At 40.1% G+C, this 15,194-nt stretch overlaps 1 protein-coding gene across 1 annotated transcript in view; it reads right to left on the bottom strand.

Moving 5' to 3' along the window:
- Positions 1-12,306, bottom strand: part of SP1 (Sp1 transcription factor) — a 39,059-nt gene extending 26,753 nt beyond the window's left edge. The window contains exons 1-3 of the mRNA XM_036915240.2: positions 12,172-12,306; positions 10,965-11,125; positions 9,160-10,669 (exon numbers count right to left, since the gene is read on the bottom strand). Coding sequence (XP_036771135.2) covers positions 9,160-10,669; positions 10,965-11,125; positions 12,172-12,178 — 1,678 coding nt within the window. The 5' untranslated portion in view covers positions 12,179-12,306. The remainder of the gene's footprint in view (positions 1-9,159; positions 10,670-10,964; positions 11,126-12,171) is intronic.
- Between the last annotated feature and the right edge of the window lie 2,888 nt (positions 12,307-15,194).

Here is a 15,194-nt window from a genome sequence, read left to right as displayed (position 1 = left end):
AGGTTTCATTATCAGCCTCCATTTCAGTTTTTATAAGGCAGTTGCATGAGCCTGATGGAGGTTTTGAGCCAGAACTAGAAAAGCCTCAGAACCTGAACAGAAAGCTTATGCTTTCCAAGTATAACCTTTATATATTTTTATTTTCTCTAGGTATAATCTTGTAGATCATGCTGAACAGAATGCTAGGTGTGTCCAAATAATCTTCTACTGAGATCCCTAGGATACCTTGATCTTCAGATGATTACATTAGTAGTCCTTCAGTAACATTTTCATTAAGAGAATCATTCTAGACAATGCTACGTATAGGACTGAGGCTTTAGGAGAGAAGCAAAATGAAAAGTATGCTTGAAGTTTAATGCTTGGTTTTTTTGGAAAGGGAAAAATTTCTTGGCTGGTACCACTTTTAAATGGCATCAGATTCCTCTGCAAGCAGCAATGATTAAAACCAAGTAAGTCTGTGAAGCAAAAATTTTTAACACTAAGAAAAAAGTGCAGGAAATAAAGGTGCCTATTTTTTTTCAGTTTAAATACCTTTCTTAAATTTTTATGGTAAGGCACATCTAGATAATGTGCTTTGATGATAATATTTTGTAATGTCTCCATTTTGGCTACTGTAATATTAATTATAAGACTTAGGCCAATTATTTGTCAGAATATTTTCAGGAATAAATCAAAGAACCACCAATAATTTTAATCTGTATATATCTGAATTTGCTTCACATTTCAGTAAAAATAAAACAATGTAATATGTTAGTGCCTTCATTAAGACAGCTCTAACCAGGCATTTGACTAAAAGATTAATTAGTACTACACCAAGATGCAGGGCCATGCTGCAGTTTTCTAAGCATCTATATTAAGGGGAAGATGAGAATATCCATTGTCTGGAATGATAGGACAATTGTCATTTTCTGGGGCTCAGGAAGGTCACTGAATTAATCCAAAAGAAAATGCTTGCCAACAAAAAGCCATCTTTGCCTTTCTGTGGCCTCTTATGCATAAGTAATTAAAACAAGGAGGTAAGCAATTACAGTTATCTAAGAATGATTTATCTTTAAAAGCATGCTCACACTGTATATCATAATTATTTTTCTTGTGCAAACCTAAGCAGCAATAATTCCTGTTTCAAATCTCAACCCTTGAGTTCCATTTTAACTTACTTCACAAACATCCAAGATTTAAATAGTGTAAAAGCAGCTGGGTTATCAGTTATACAATATTAACAATCTTCCTCCATTAAGCTAAGAAATTTGGAGAAAATCTTTTAAGAGAACTGCTTAGATAAGAAAAGCTTAAAATGTAGTTTTGACTAAAAACATAGTATGAAAATATGAACTTTTTAAAAAAGTTTGTTTATAGAAGACAAAAGCAAAGTTACAAAAAATTAATATATTTCCTCAAAAAATTGAAAACACAACTACCACATAAACCAGCCATCCTACTTCTGGATATATATCCAAAAGAATTGAAAGCAGGATCCTGAAGAGATATTGGCACACCCAGGTTCACAGAAGAACTATTCACAGAAGCAACCCAAATGTCCATCACAGATGAATGAAGAAAATGTGGTATGTATGTACAATATTATTATTTATCCTTAAAAAAAGGAAATCCTGCATATGCTACAATATGGATGAACTTTGAGAACATGTTAGGTGAAATGCCAGTCACACAAAGACAATATATGATTCCACCTATATGACATATCTAAACTAGTGAAATTAATATAAAGTAGAATAATGATTGCAAGGAGCTAGGGGAAGGGGGAAATGACAATTTAATGGATATAGAGTTTCAGTTTCATAAGATGAAAAAGTTCTGGGGATCTGATGCATAACAAATGAATACTTAACACTACTATACACTTAAAAATAGTTAAGATGGTCAATTTTATGTATTTTTTACAATTAAAAATCATTATTTAAAAAATAACTTACTTTGCATATTCTTTCACTTTAAATAATTTCCCCCCCAAAAATATGTAAATGCTAGGGATTTAACAGTGAACAAAAATAAAAAAAATCACAATATTTATGCAATTCTCGTCCCTCTTTTGTACGCATCTGCTTTTCCAAACTTGAGCCAAAATTATAGGTAAATACATAAACAGTTAAGAAAATATTAAAGGACATGACAGCATTTTAATTAAAAATAACTAACCTGACAATATATATAACAGTATCAGAAGACTATAATATAAATCCAAAATACAATGGCCCTGGGGAACCCTCCTACACTGCTGGTGGGAATGTAAATTAGTTCAACCATTGTGGAAAGCAGTATGGAGGTTTCTCAAAAAGCTCAAAATAGGCATACCATTTGACCCAGGAATTCCACTTCTAGGAATTACCTGAAGAATGCAGTAGCCCAGTTTGAAAAAGACAGATGCACCCCTATGTTCATCACAGTACTATTTACAATAGCCAAGAAATGGAAGCAACCTAAGTGTCCATCAGTAGATGAATGGATAAAGAAGATGTGGTACATATACACAATGGAATATTATTCAGCCATAAGAATAAAACAAATCCTACCATTTGCAACAACATGGATGGAGCTAGAGGGTATTATGCTCAGTGAAATAAACCAGGTGGAGAAAGACAAGTATCAAATGATTTCACTCATCTGTGGAGTATAAGAACAAAGAAAAACTGAAGGAACAAAACAGCAGCAGAATCACAGAACCCAAGAATGGACTAACAGTTACCAAAGGGAAAGGGACTAGGGAGGATGAGTGGGAATGGAGGGATAAGAGCAGGGAAAAAGAAAGGGGGCATTATGATTAGTTTGTATAATATAGGGGGGTGGATGGGGAGGGCTGTGCAACACAGTGAAGACAAGTAGTGACTACAGCATCTTACTACAGTGACTGTAATGGGGTGTGTGTGGGGGACTTAGTGAAGGGGGGAGCCTAGTAAACATAATGTTCTTCGTAATTGTATATTAATGATAACAAAATAAAAAATAAAAAAAATAAATTACTATGGCCCTATTATTTCAAATATTCTGTTGCAACTCTCAGGATTAACTATGACAAAACTAGTCCTCTCTGAAAGTGCATTATTTGTGGTAACTATAGCACCACAGCAACTGGTGCTCCATGAAAGCAGGGGCCATCCATCATCTGCTTTCAATGAATCCTAAGAGCCTAGCACATTTGACACAGAATAAATAATAAATTTTGCTAAATTTGCCTATGAAGCATCTAAACTTGTAATCCACTTCACTGTTACACTATATTACTAAGTATACTAGTGTTCAGTAAATGCCTAAGAATCTTAACTGAACCATGAGCATTACTGAATTAGTAATAGTATTTAAGGCTAAACAAGGAGGCCATACAAAACATAAGGCCAACAGATACTCTTTTTTTTTTTGGAGCTGCATGGATTATTTTTTTATTTAGAGATTGTTGTAGATTCACATGCAGTTGTAAGAAATAATACAGAGACATCCCATATCCCTTGCACCCAGGGTCCCCCAGTGGTAACATCTTACACAACCAACAGATATTCTTTTAAAAGAACACCAAACCAAAGAAATTTCTTGATAATATGGGAAATTTCCAAATACAGTTTTTAGAGTTAAGGGCTTTAACCTTAAGACAAACAGTCTGTATAGAATTAAAATACATTTTTTTCATGAGTGCAAGAAACTTGCCAAAGAATTATAAGCAGAGTATTTGCTGATATTCCACTCATAAACTAAGAAATACAGTGCACTATGTAGGGCCTGGACAAAATTGGGCCTTATGTATTCTCTCAATTGGTTGTTAACCCCAACAAGTATATTGGGATAACATTTTTTAAAAAATCAGAAATGTAGAAGGTAGGGAAAGGATGGCACTGAAAGGGAATTTCCAGAATAACATGGAAAACAACAGATAGGGAATAATAAGGAGATAGTTTGCTATAAAAAGTCTCAAACATATCAGGAAAAAAAAGTAACAGGAAAAAAGATCGTATCTTCCTAATTGTAAAAAAAAAGGTGGGGATAATACCCCCCCCATGGCAATATGACACAGCAGACTTTTCAGGTTTTCAAAGACTGATTATGTAAGTCTTTGATTTCTCTTTTGCCATCTTGCTCCTCCCTCCCTAATATTTTAATCACATCATCGATTATTTACATTTCATTCAATTACAGATTAAATAAATCCAAATTAATTAATCTGGTTACAACAAATTCTAACTTGTAACAAAGTTTACAAAGAAGTTGTTGATTAACCATGCCCAAATGGCATTTTTGCTTTTTTTTTTTCCCTGTTACCTGTCTTTAGGCTATAAATGTTAGTAACACTTCAAAATAACTGAACTGGATAAAAAAATAATTTTTCTACTTGGAAAAATCCTATAAAAGATAAGAAAATTTCATAGTGTAACAGGATATTGATCTGAAATCAAAAGCTCTGACACTCTTAAAGTTGTCAGTGACCTCTAGCAAGTCACTGCATCTTTGTATATATGTCTGAAGTTTTGTCAAAATGGGGCGTTGGAGGGCATGAGGGTTTCTAGCTGGAGCAACCTTCAGTTTAATTGCTATTACCACAAATAGTCTGGTTTAACTGTATCATGTTCCCAAAGAGCTATAACTTTTAAACCATCAATTCAATAAAGAACACTAAATAATCTGAAAAGATCCGTCTCAATAGCATTTAACCTTATTTAGATCATTTGCAGCAAACATTTGCTTTCCTATAAAAACCATTAAAAAAAATTTTTCAGAGATGTCTAGATTTTTAAGTGTTTTAGTTCTTTTATTTCTTAAAGGCTTAAGACTTTGTCTTGACCTAGGTATTCTTATATTTTAACTCCTTTGAAATTGTTGAATTATTATTTACTTTGTGCACAGATACAGGGTGAGAAGGATTCATAGTAAATTAGATAGGTACATCCAAACTTGTCAAACAAGTTTCCATAAGCTATTCAGTTTTAAAAACACTGGAGCAAACAAACACACAAATTCAAATTATAGCCCAGATGTGCAATCAACTCTGGAAAAAAAAATCTTTCTACAGAAACTTTTTCAGGGTCTTCTAAGGGGAACAATTCTTAAAACCTAGCAGAGTATTAACAATATAGCCATAGTGTGGGCAGATACATTTAAAAATAATGCTTCAGCACACCAGGGCCTGTATAATAATGCTACATGTTAGAGAAAGGGATAGCACTATTGTGACACGCCTTCTCTAAGAAATATGAAAAACAGTATGCTTGTTTTTCAGTTAAACAGCAAAGTAAAAAATTTCAATGATTACCTATTAATGTTTACAGACACCCAAAGAATAACTTACAAAGCATTATGTAATAAAACTTTTCTACAGTATTCATCCTAACATTCTGCAACATTTTCAAGGTGGGAAAAACAAAACAATTAGAAGCAAGGAATGAGCAGAACTGAAGTATTAGTGGCAACATTTACATGCTACTTAACAAAGTAGAACAGATACTAAACTTTTCTGAAACATTAGGCTCCCTTGTGCTCATTATTTAACTGAGAACTAAAATGGCCACATTACACAATGCAACATGATTTAACAATGACGTCATTTACAGAAAGCCACTGGAATGAATAAATAGGAGCAACTGAAAAGGTCTGAAGACTTCTCTGTCTTTGAAAAATCAATCAAGACACCTAGGTTTTAAATAAAACCTTTTCTACTTAAACTTAAATAATTTAAAAAGCACTGACATTACCCTAAGAAACAAATATTGGATAAAGAAGGTTAAATGATGCAGAAACATCTGACATTGCACTATTTTTTTTATTGAAGTATAACTGATATACAATCTTATATTGGTTTCAAGTATACAACACAGTGGTTCAACAGTTACCCATATTATTAAATCCTCACCCTCATAACCTTGTATTATTTTAAAAGAGAAAATTCTCTCAGATCACCTTTGTGCACTAGAATAATTCTGAACACTTAAATCATCTAAACCTACTTAGCACTAATATTCAAATGCACCGGTCTAAAATACAACTTTTTAGCAAATTAGGTCTCAGCAATCTGACCCCAAGTTTAGCGATACTGTTGGCAAACCAACTCTAGTATCATATTCAACTGAACTTCTAAGAGAAGACATTTTCCTGACCCCGATAAAACTGAGCAGATGTGAAATTTTTATTTTTAGTGCCTGAAATTTTTTTCTTCGGTGAATTATAGCCATCAAGGAAATATGTTCTATACTCTTGCCAAAGACCAGCCCTGTGCTCTTTATTAGGCAGAACTCCCACGAAGTCATCCAAACTCAAGGCTTTCAAAGCCAGCCCCCACTCAACCTGGTAGAAGTTTTCAGAACTTAGCAGTGGCAGAGAAAAGACCTGAAGCTTTAAACTGGAAAAACAAGATCTATAAGAGTGCCGCTTCGAAATGAAAGAGTGTTGATAAATAAAAAACAAAGCTGTTAATTTAAAAAACAAAAACAAAAAAGAAATTTTAAGAGTCTATAGATCACTTCACTGTCTGGAAACTAAACTCAGTTTTTACTGGGTGGTCCCTTCCTCCCTACCACCCACCAGGAGCAGAGCCTCAATAAAACACAGGAATACAGAAATGGCTGGCTTATTTTGGTTCTAAGGTTCATGCCTTTGCCTGTGCATTCAGCAAACAGAAGTAAACGAGTGAAAGTCAACAGGAAAGCTTAGATTTTTAAAAGATGATTTTTAAAAATAATAAATGTGAATAGACTAAGTGAACACGATGAAAGCTGCAGTCTTCCACAACCACATAAAATATCTCACTTTGTACAGTGCTATCTACCTATGTTACAACATGATTTCACATCCACTGCTCTATTATATCATATTGCCTAGAGGTTTTTTCCAGAAGAATAACTGTAAACCAGAAAAGGAAGTAAAATTAGACACTTTGTAGCACCCAGGAAAAAGCTGAACAGCACTAAGCTTCAGGAAATGTTTTTATTATCTTCATTAAAGATAAAGTCAGATTATTTGGTGTGGGGGTGGGGGGAGAATGTTGCACAAGTCTAACCAGAAAGGAGGAAACTTGTATCTTCAAAAACCACTATTAATGAAGCAAACAATCCCAACTCCCACAAAATGGCCTTTCAAGAGCCTCTTTCTCTCATTAGTGAATGTCAAGCTGCTCCTACCTTACAGAAAGGCATGCATTTTCTTGAGCTCAGAGACCATCAGTAACAGCTAGGTAGCCCTATCCTATAACATATTAGATGGCAGACTTCCCCAGAGCATGATTTAGCAATGAGAGTGACTCATTACTTCCCTGGAGCCTAAGATATAAACCTTTCAGAAATTGCAAGGATCCAAATTATTACTAACTGAAACAATTCCACAGCTTCATTTTCCTCTTAAGAGCAAAACTGCTAAATACAACCACCTAAGAGCAAAGAGAAACAAACACGCTAGTGTATATTACCCAGAAAGTGTCTAATTTTCCAGGCTGTTGAGTTCAGTTTTTATTAAACTTTTTGTTTTTACTCCCATAATTCTTAGTCTATAAAACACTTGCCAGCTCTACAACATTAAGTTTCAAAGAAGCAAAGATATCTTTTCTAAAACATTTTTAACATCTAAAAGATTTCACACATCCCGAGTTAAAACTAACAGGTAATGCTCTAAACAGCAAGTCCCCACTGGAGCTCTGGTCTAATCACTTAAGTGCTCCTCACTATCTCAATGTGCCCATCTAGAAAATAAGGCAGTTGTACTAGATGATTTCTTAGGTCCTTTCCAGCTCTAACTTTCTATTCCTAGGTCTCCCATTGACCAAGAAAACTCCTGTCTTTCTAAGGTTTGAAACGTAATCATTTTAACACACCAGAAGTATAACAAAGTTAGGGAACTTAAACAGACAGACTCTCTTCCCCATCCCAGATTTTCCAAAACTGCTGGAGGCAGGAAATACAGTTACCTATTTGTTATCCTCTTACATAAGAATGGGTCTAAATGGGAAGAGAACTTTATAATAAAAGTAAGCAATTCATAAATCCACAGATATCCCAATGGAATTAGAAGTTCAGTGGTATTATACTTCCCATCGCAATTTTAATACATTATGCCAGAATAAAAATCTGTATTTTTACTATGCTTTATTAAAGATTAGTTCCATCATGATGGAATTTAAAATAATAAATTCTAAATAGACTAACTTTTACCTTTTTCAATGGTATGTTTTAAATTTCCAATTAACCTGCAGTGAAACATAGATCAAAGTGAATGATGTGGTCAACTGATTCAACATATATTCCAGTATTTACTCCTTCCCCAGGAACTTTTTCCCTGCAGTGCTCTTCTTTTTCCTAACTACTCTCAACTCCACCTCCCCACTCCAGTCCAGGTCTCACTCCCTTTCTCTCCCCTCCCTTCTTAACCACACACTACTTTCAAAGAAGTCTAAGAAATGGTTCTCTTATCTAGGAAGTATCAGAATCACCTAGGAAGCTTATTAAAAATACACATCAGTGTAAGAGGAGGTAGACAGAGTCTACTTTTAAGGTAACTAGGGGTTAAAAAAATTAAACCTTGATTAACCAGCTTCTCAAAGAGCAGGATATTCTGGTTAAGTAAAAATTAACCAGAGAACTTATTTTGCTGAAAAATCCTCTTAGAATCCACTATGTCACTTTTCCCTTGCTTAGGAGTTAGTTAATGAGAACTATCTGATGACTTAAAACTGTCCTACAAATAGATCAAGTAATATAATCAAGTCTTACCCTATATAGGGATGGGGCCTGAAGGCCAATAAAGCCCAAAAGGTATGAATAGTTTTTACATTTTTAAAGATTTTTTTAAAACTCTGAAAAAAACAAAAGAGCATGTGACTAGGACCGTATGTGACGTACAAGACCTAAAACATTTACTACCTAGCCCTTTATGGAAAAAGTTTGGCTACCCTTGTTCTATAGCCACAGAGGCACTGGAACTACAGAGACCCAAGGGACACATTGCCCAGAAGTGCTCCTAGCTCATCAAATTAACTGAAAAAAAAGGAAAGTTTCCATTAAGTCGGTTCCAAATGACTTAAATAATCACTGTTAATTCTCTAATCGACTTGCCTAAATGACTAGCCCTCAACAAGTTTTATCCCCAAAAGGCTTTATTCCCTTCTTTAGATAACAGTTTCAGCAGAGATGCTAGTTAGCTCTGGAAATAAATGCAAAAGATTTAAAGCCTTACCTGGGGCATTTGCTATAGCCAAGGGCAGGCTTGGAAGCTGGTGAACCTGGATTCCTGAAGCACCCAATGCACTGAGGTTAATGGTCTGGAGGCCAGGCATGGAAGAGAGCTGAGCAGCATTCACAGTGACTGTGCCGGCAGGGATGGAGGCAGCTGAGGCAATGGGTGTAAGTGTGGTACTGCTGCTGCTGGTCTGCCCCAAGGAAACACCCTGCATTGGAGCCAAGGTGATTGTCTGGGCCTGTGGGTTCTGAACTTGGAGGTTCTGCAGCTGAAGAGTCTGCCAACTGACCTGTCCATTGGGCCCCACTGTAGGTGTCCGGATGATGATGGGGCCAGAATTTGGAACAGCCTGAAGCTGGAGGTTCTGAAGGGTTTCCTGGGAGATAGCTTGAGTTGTAAAGGTCTGCCCTGACAATGGTGCTGCTTGGAGAGCCTGGAGGGCCTGTCCCCCTTGAACTAGCTGAGGCTGGATAAGAATTTGTTGCTGTGTCTGCTGGTTTTGCTCTCCCTCTTTTTGTTGACTTGCTTGCAATGAGCCTCCAGATGTCTGGTTCTGCTGGATGTTCAGAGCATCAGACCCCTGTAGCCCACTGACCCTCTGGGGTGTCTGGCCTTGAGAGTTGGTTCCTGCTGATCCGCTGGTGGTAAAATTCATAATTCCCATGTTGCTGGTGGTAGTAGTTGTTGAGTAGCTATTGGCATTGGTGAAAAAGGAGCTGGAACTGGCTTGTGATGATACCAAACTGGCAGAACTGATGGCAGTCCCTGAGGTGACGGGCTGTGAGCCACTCTCCTGGGACCCAGAGCTGCTGATGGTGACTGCCTGAGAGCTAGGAGTCAAGGTAGCTGCAGAAACGCTGTTGACAGGTAGCAAGGTGATATTCCCATTCAGGGCCACTGGTACATTGGTCACATACTGAGTCTGTCCTGAGAGTACATTATTAGTTAGGCCTTGGAGGGGGACAGCCTGCTGGAGTAAGTTTGGCATAGCAGCAATAATGTTGCCTCCACTTCCTCGATTTGTGATGATCTGTTGGTTTGCACCTGGTATGATCTGTATTTGACCAGAACCATCCTGTTGCACTTGGGCCCCAGTGGCAGCAAATTGCAGCTGTTGCCCATCAACAGTCTGGAACTGTGGGATTACTTGATACTGAATATTAGGCATCACCCCAGGTAGTCCTGTCAGGACTTGCTGGTTCTGTAGGTTGGAGGTGGCAGCCACGACATACTGCCCACCAGACACCGAGCGATTCTTGGAAGACTCACCGCCATTGCTGCCATTGGTACTGCTGCCACTCTGTTCCTTTGAGGTAGGGGTAGCCCCAGAGGAGGAAGAGATGATCTGCCAGCCATTGGCACCCTGTGAGAGTTGTGTGGCTGTGAGGTCAAGCTCACCTGTGCCCCCGGACTGGCTTGGGCCCTGGGAGTTGTTGCTGTTTTCATTGGGTGACTCAATTCTGCTGCAAGTTGCTGCCAGCAAAGCCAAAGGGGATGGCTGGGATTCCTGGCCAAAAAATAAGGAAGAGAAAAGGAGCTGCTTTAGTGACACCCAGCTGCCAGCCCAGGGGGCAGTATACAACAAATAAACAGTACAGACAAAGCCAGAAACAGAAACAAAAAGCTGACCTATCAGTACTCCTGAAATTCTCACCTTGGGGGATCTGCAAGTCACTTGCCTATCTGTGCTTACTTCCCTATCTGTGAGAGTTTAGCCCCTTCCTAAAATTATTCCTGTGAAAAAACATCAAAAAATATTTACAGCCTCTCAACACCGTCCCCACTCTGCCCAGATCACTTACCTGCCCTCCTCCTCCTCCTCCACCACTGCTGCTACTGCCTGTGCTGCTGCTCCGAGCCTGAGAAAAGGCACCACCGCCATTACCATTGCCCCCGTTACTGCCACCGACTCCCTTTTCAATCTTCACCACGGCTGTCATTTCATCCATGGAGTGATCTTGGTCTAAAAAGAATTAAAACATAAAGAAACTTAGAGTTGGAGAAGAAAAAGGGTAAAGTGAAGAAGGGTAAAGGAGGTTATGATGAAACAAAAATGACTAACAGGAAGGTGGAAGGCGCCAGTATCAAAAAAGAATGGATTGGGGTAGAAGGGACAGTTGGAGGATGCGTGCAAGACATGAACTAGGCACAGTGGAGCCAAAACTGGGCCTCAATTTTCCCTGTGCAAGATTAAATTCAGAAAACAATGAAAAAGTGCTCTTCGGACAGGAAATATGAGGGATGGTGGACATGTTCAAAGAGTTTCAAAATAAGAAAAAGTATCCTGGGGAAAAAAAGGATAATATGCAAGGCAGAAAACAACATGTGGGTGGATGGAAAGCTTGCTAAAATTAGGGTAAGGAGATAGAAAAGAAAAAAAATTGAAGTTTTTTGAGGACGGAAAAGGGGGAAAAGAAGAGAGAAAAAGTGTGGGCGCGGAAACATTTGTGAATACTGGTAAGGGGCTAAAGGGGTCCCCGGGTTAGAAACCAGGAGGTTTCGGGGCGGACAGAGGGTGGGCCTGGAAGGAAAGGGCGGTTTCGGGGTGAGGGGCGTGGAAAGGGCGGGATAGTGGGGAGGGGGGGAAACCTACGGAAGGTGGGGAGGGCCTAAGGGCAGGCTGCAACCAGAGGGCGGACCAGAGAAGCGGTTGGCCCGGGCGGGGCCTGCACTGCTCGGGCCACCCCCACGGCTCCAGCCCCCCGCGGGAGGAGCCTCAGGCGGGCGGCCGAGTAGTGGGGGGTAAGGCCCGTCCCCCGTGGCCGGGGCGGGCAGGGGGCGGGCGAGGCCACGCTGCCCCCTCCCCGGGGGCGGGCGGCCCATCCCCCTCCTTCTCAGAGGCCCCGCCACTGCCCCTTCTCCCTCCCTTCCCTCCGCCCCGGGCGGGACCAAGGCCGCCGCCGCCGCCTCCCGCCCGCCCCCCCTCACGGCGGGGACCGCCCGGTCGGCCCTCGCGCGCGCCCCCTCACTCCTCTCCCACCCCTAAGCTTGGAGTGGACTCATCCTTACCGCTCATGGTAGCAGCTGCGGGACGAGCTCAAGGGGGTCCTGTCCGGGGGGGCTGGGGGGGGCCGGGAAAAACGCGGACGCTGACGAGGCAAGCGAACCCGGACCGGACAGGGAGGGGGGGGTAAGGAGGAGGGAGCAGCGCGCCACAAGCCCGGCCTAGACCCCGCCCCTTCACTGCTGCCCCGCCCAATGAGGGAGGGAGAAAGGAGGGACTTGCAGAAGAAAGGCGGGCAAATTGCCCAATACTAAGACTCGCTTGCATTCTAAGGCGTGTAAGACAAAGTTGCGTCCCGGTGTCCGCCCAAAAAGACCGCCCTCTCAGTTTCAAGAGCCAATGACAGATGCAGAAAGTGAAGATAGGCGGGAGCTAGAGATGATAGGCTTGGAAAGAAACCGGTCAACCACCAGGCGGGCTCCCTGAGAGGAAGGGATAGGAAGAGCTTTGATTGGAATGACAGAACAAGGACCAACCAGCACCTTGGACATGCCTGGGCAAAGTCTTGTTGGAAGGAGAGGAAAGTAGACTATTCGGATAGGTTGAAGCTGATAAAAACAAATCAGAAATCAGGCGGGCAGCCGGGAGAGCTATGATTGGATTAACACTGAAAAAAGACAAGATAGGACCCAAATTGACATGAACTAAAAGCCAATTAAGTGCCGAACGAACTTTAAGGGCGGGAACTTGGAGTGGGCAGAGAAGAATTGGCGTCTCCCTCAGTCACTCAGTCCAATGAGGCAGCGACGGAAGTCAGGCACCGCCTCCGACTTGGCCAATGGGTGTTACTAGAGCCTCCCGTCGTAGGGGAGGGTGCAGGGCTGTGCCCAGAGGAGCCAGTCGCCATTTTGGCCCTCAGCGATTAGGTGGCGTTCCTCATTGGAGCCCTGCAGCGCAACAAGTATTAGGGTCAAGACACTCGGCAAGCAGTTCTGCCTGGCCACCAGGGCTCGTACGGATCGTCATTTAACCGCTTTTAAGAGTACTCACCCATCCGAGGGTGGGCAGACAGGCAGGGGGGTACCTCTGAATGTGGGTGTGAGCCCTGTGGGTGCAGGCGCGACGAGATATGGAGAAGGCGCTCACACAATAAGTAATGAGATGACCAATTTACAAGGTCTTCGTGAGACCAGCAAACGCCATTTTATTAAATTCCCCCAGACAGAAGTGCTAAGAACTTAACGGCGGGTTAACTTTTCAAGAGCTTGTCTTTGAGGCTAAAGTGCATTGGAGAACCTCCCAGAGTCAAGGTCCTACAAGCCACTTCCTTCCAACCCCCCTTAATTGTAAATATGGCCTAAGCATAAAGCAAGATAGCATAGAGTTCCTGCTTTTTGCAACTACAGCACCTCAATTTCTACCTCTCCTTTATTGGTGAAGGCAGACTGGGTGACTTGTCAATGACATAATGAGGTCATTGTTTCTAGCACTTGTATCTGCTATGTTGTCAATCATTATCTACTATGCAGCACTTCTGATACGTCATGTTATAAAGCCTGGATTCTCCTAAAACTTTCCCTTTGGATAGGACCTGAAGAAGGTGAAGTGATTGTTGAATGCTTGCTGTGTTAGGTGCCTAGATCACTTAGGCGTTTTGTAAGATACTGGTAAGTGTTAGAGATAGTGTGTGCTATATAAGTAAAAAAGTTAAGGCAGGTAAGTAATTTGCCCAAGGTCACAAAGCTAAGGAATGGTATAGTCCCACAAGATGTCCTCTATAAATTCTTAGGTGATGAAGAATGGCCTTGTATAACTGCTTGTAGAAATGGGCTTCTTACAAACTTTTTTAATTTGTTTTTTTTTAATGCTTTTTATTGTTACCTTCTAGCTCCTGAAAAAATCCTGCCCATACCATACTTCCAGAACAGTGCCAATGGTACCATCCTTTTGTATACCTTTATTATAAAACGTTGCATTACATTACAATGAATAGCATCTCTCCCTAGATCAAAGTTTCTCAAGATACATAAAATAATGACAGTCTCTATCCAAATCCTCTGGACTGCCTTTTTAAAAGATTCCTAGACCCTGTCTCAGACCTAATAAATCAGATTCGCTGGTGCATGACTTGAGAATATGCATATTTAAGTAGTTCTTTCAAGTGATTATTCCCTAAACCAGAGGTTAAGAAACACCAAAGGAAGTATTTAGAGAGAAGAAACTTCCAGAAGGGAAGAAACTTCCTGGAGGGAAGAAACTGCATTACTCATCTTTGTAAACCAAACTCTGGAGACTCTAACAGCTGTTCAATGTATTCAGCAAAAGACCACACCTAAACTTGCTGGGGGGTGGGGTGGGAAGTAACTAATACTGTTGAACATTTCAGATATATTATCTAGTTTAACCCTTTCAACCAATTTAAGAAATTGTAACCCCTTTTTACAGATAAGAAAATCGAGTCTAAAATTACTTCAGTTAAATTGGGATTATTCTGTTTAGTTCCAAAGCTTGTGTTTTTTTCCACGGTTCTACACTAGTCTATGTCTGAAATAGCAAGTAGCATTTGATTTTACCCCAGGTACTGAGAAAAAGGCCTAGATTTTGACCCAGAATTTCAAGAACCATCAGCTTTTTTACAATACTCTCTCTGCCTCTCTAGGATAAAATGGAATTCAGAACCCGGCCAGTGAGAGATATCCTCAACATAGGCTTGTTTATTGATAGTCTTTGCGAAAAAATGGACAAGATTCATCTTTCCAATTCATCCGAAAAGTTGAACAGATTTTCTTTAGACTAAACAAATACAAAAAACAATAAACTTATTTCAAGGCTTCTAAAATCCCTCACATACCTATGTCTGTCTACATAACCATTTGTGAAATCATTTTAATAACTCCTAATGACTTTAAAAAGCAATGTGGGGCATCCTACAGTATGGGAGAATATATTTGTATATGACATATCCTACAAGAGGTTAACATCCAAAATATATAAAGAACTCACACGCCTCAACACCCAAAAAGCAAATAACCCTATTAAAAAATGGGCAGAGGATATGAACAGACAATTCTCCTAAGAAGAAATTCAG

The sequence above is a fragment of the Manis pentadactyla genome, chromosome 10 (genome assembly GCF_030020395.1).
Source record: "Manis pentadactyla isolate mManPen7 chromosome 10, mManPen7.hap1, whole genome shotgun sequence".
In the NCBI taxonomy this organism is placed as follows: Eukaryota; Metazoa; Chordata; class Mammalia; order Pholidota; family Manidae; genus Manis; species Manis pentadactyla.
This window is presented reverse-complemented; position numbering and strand designations above follow the sequence as displayed.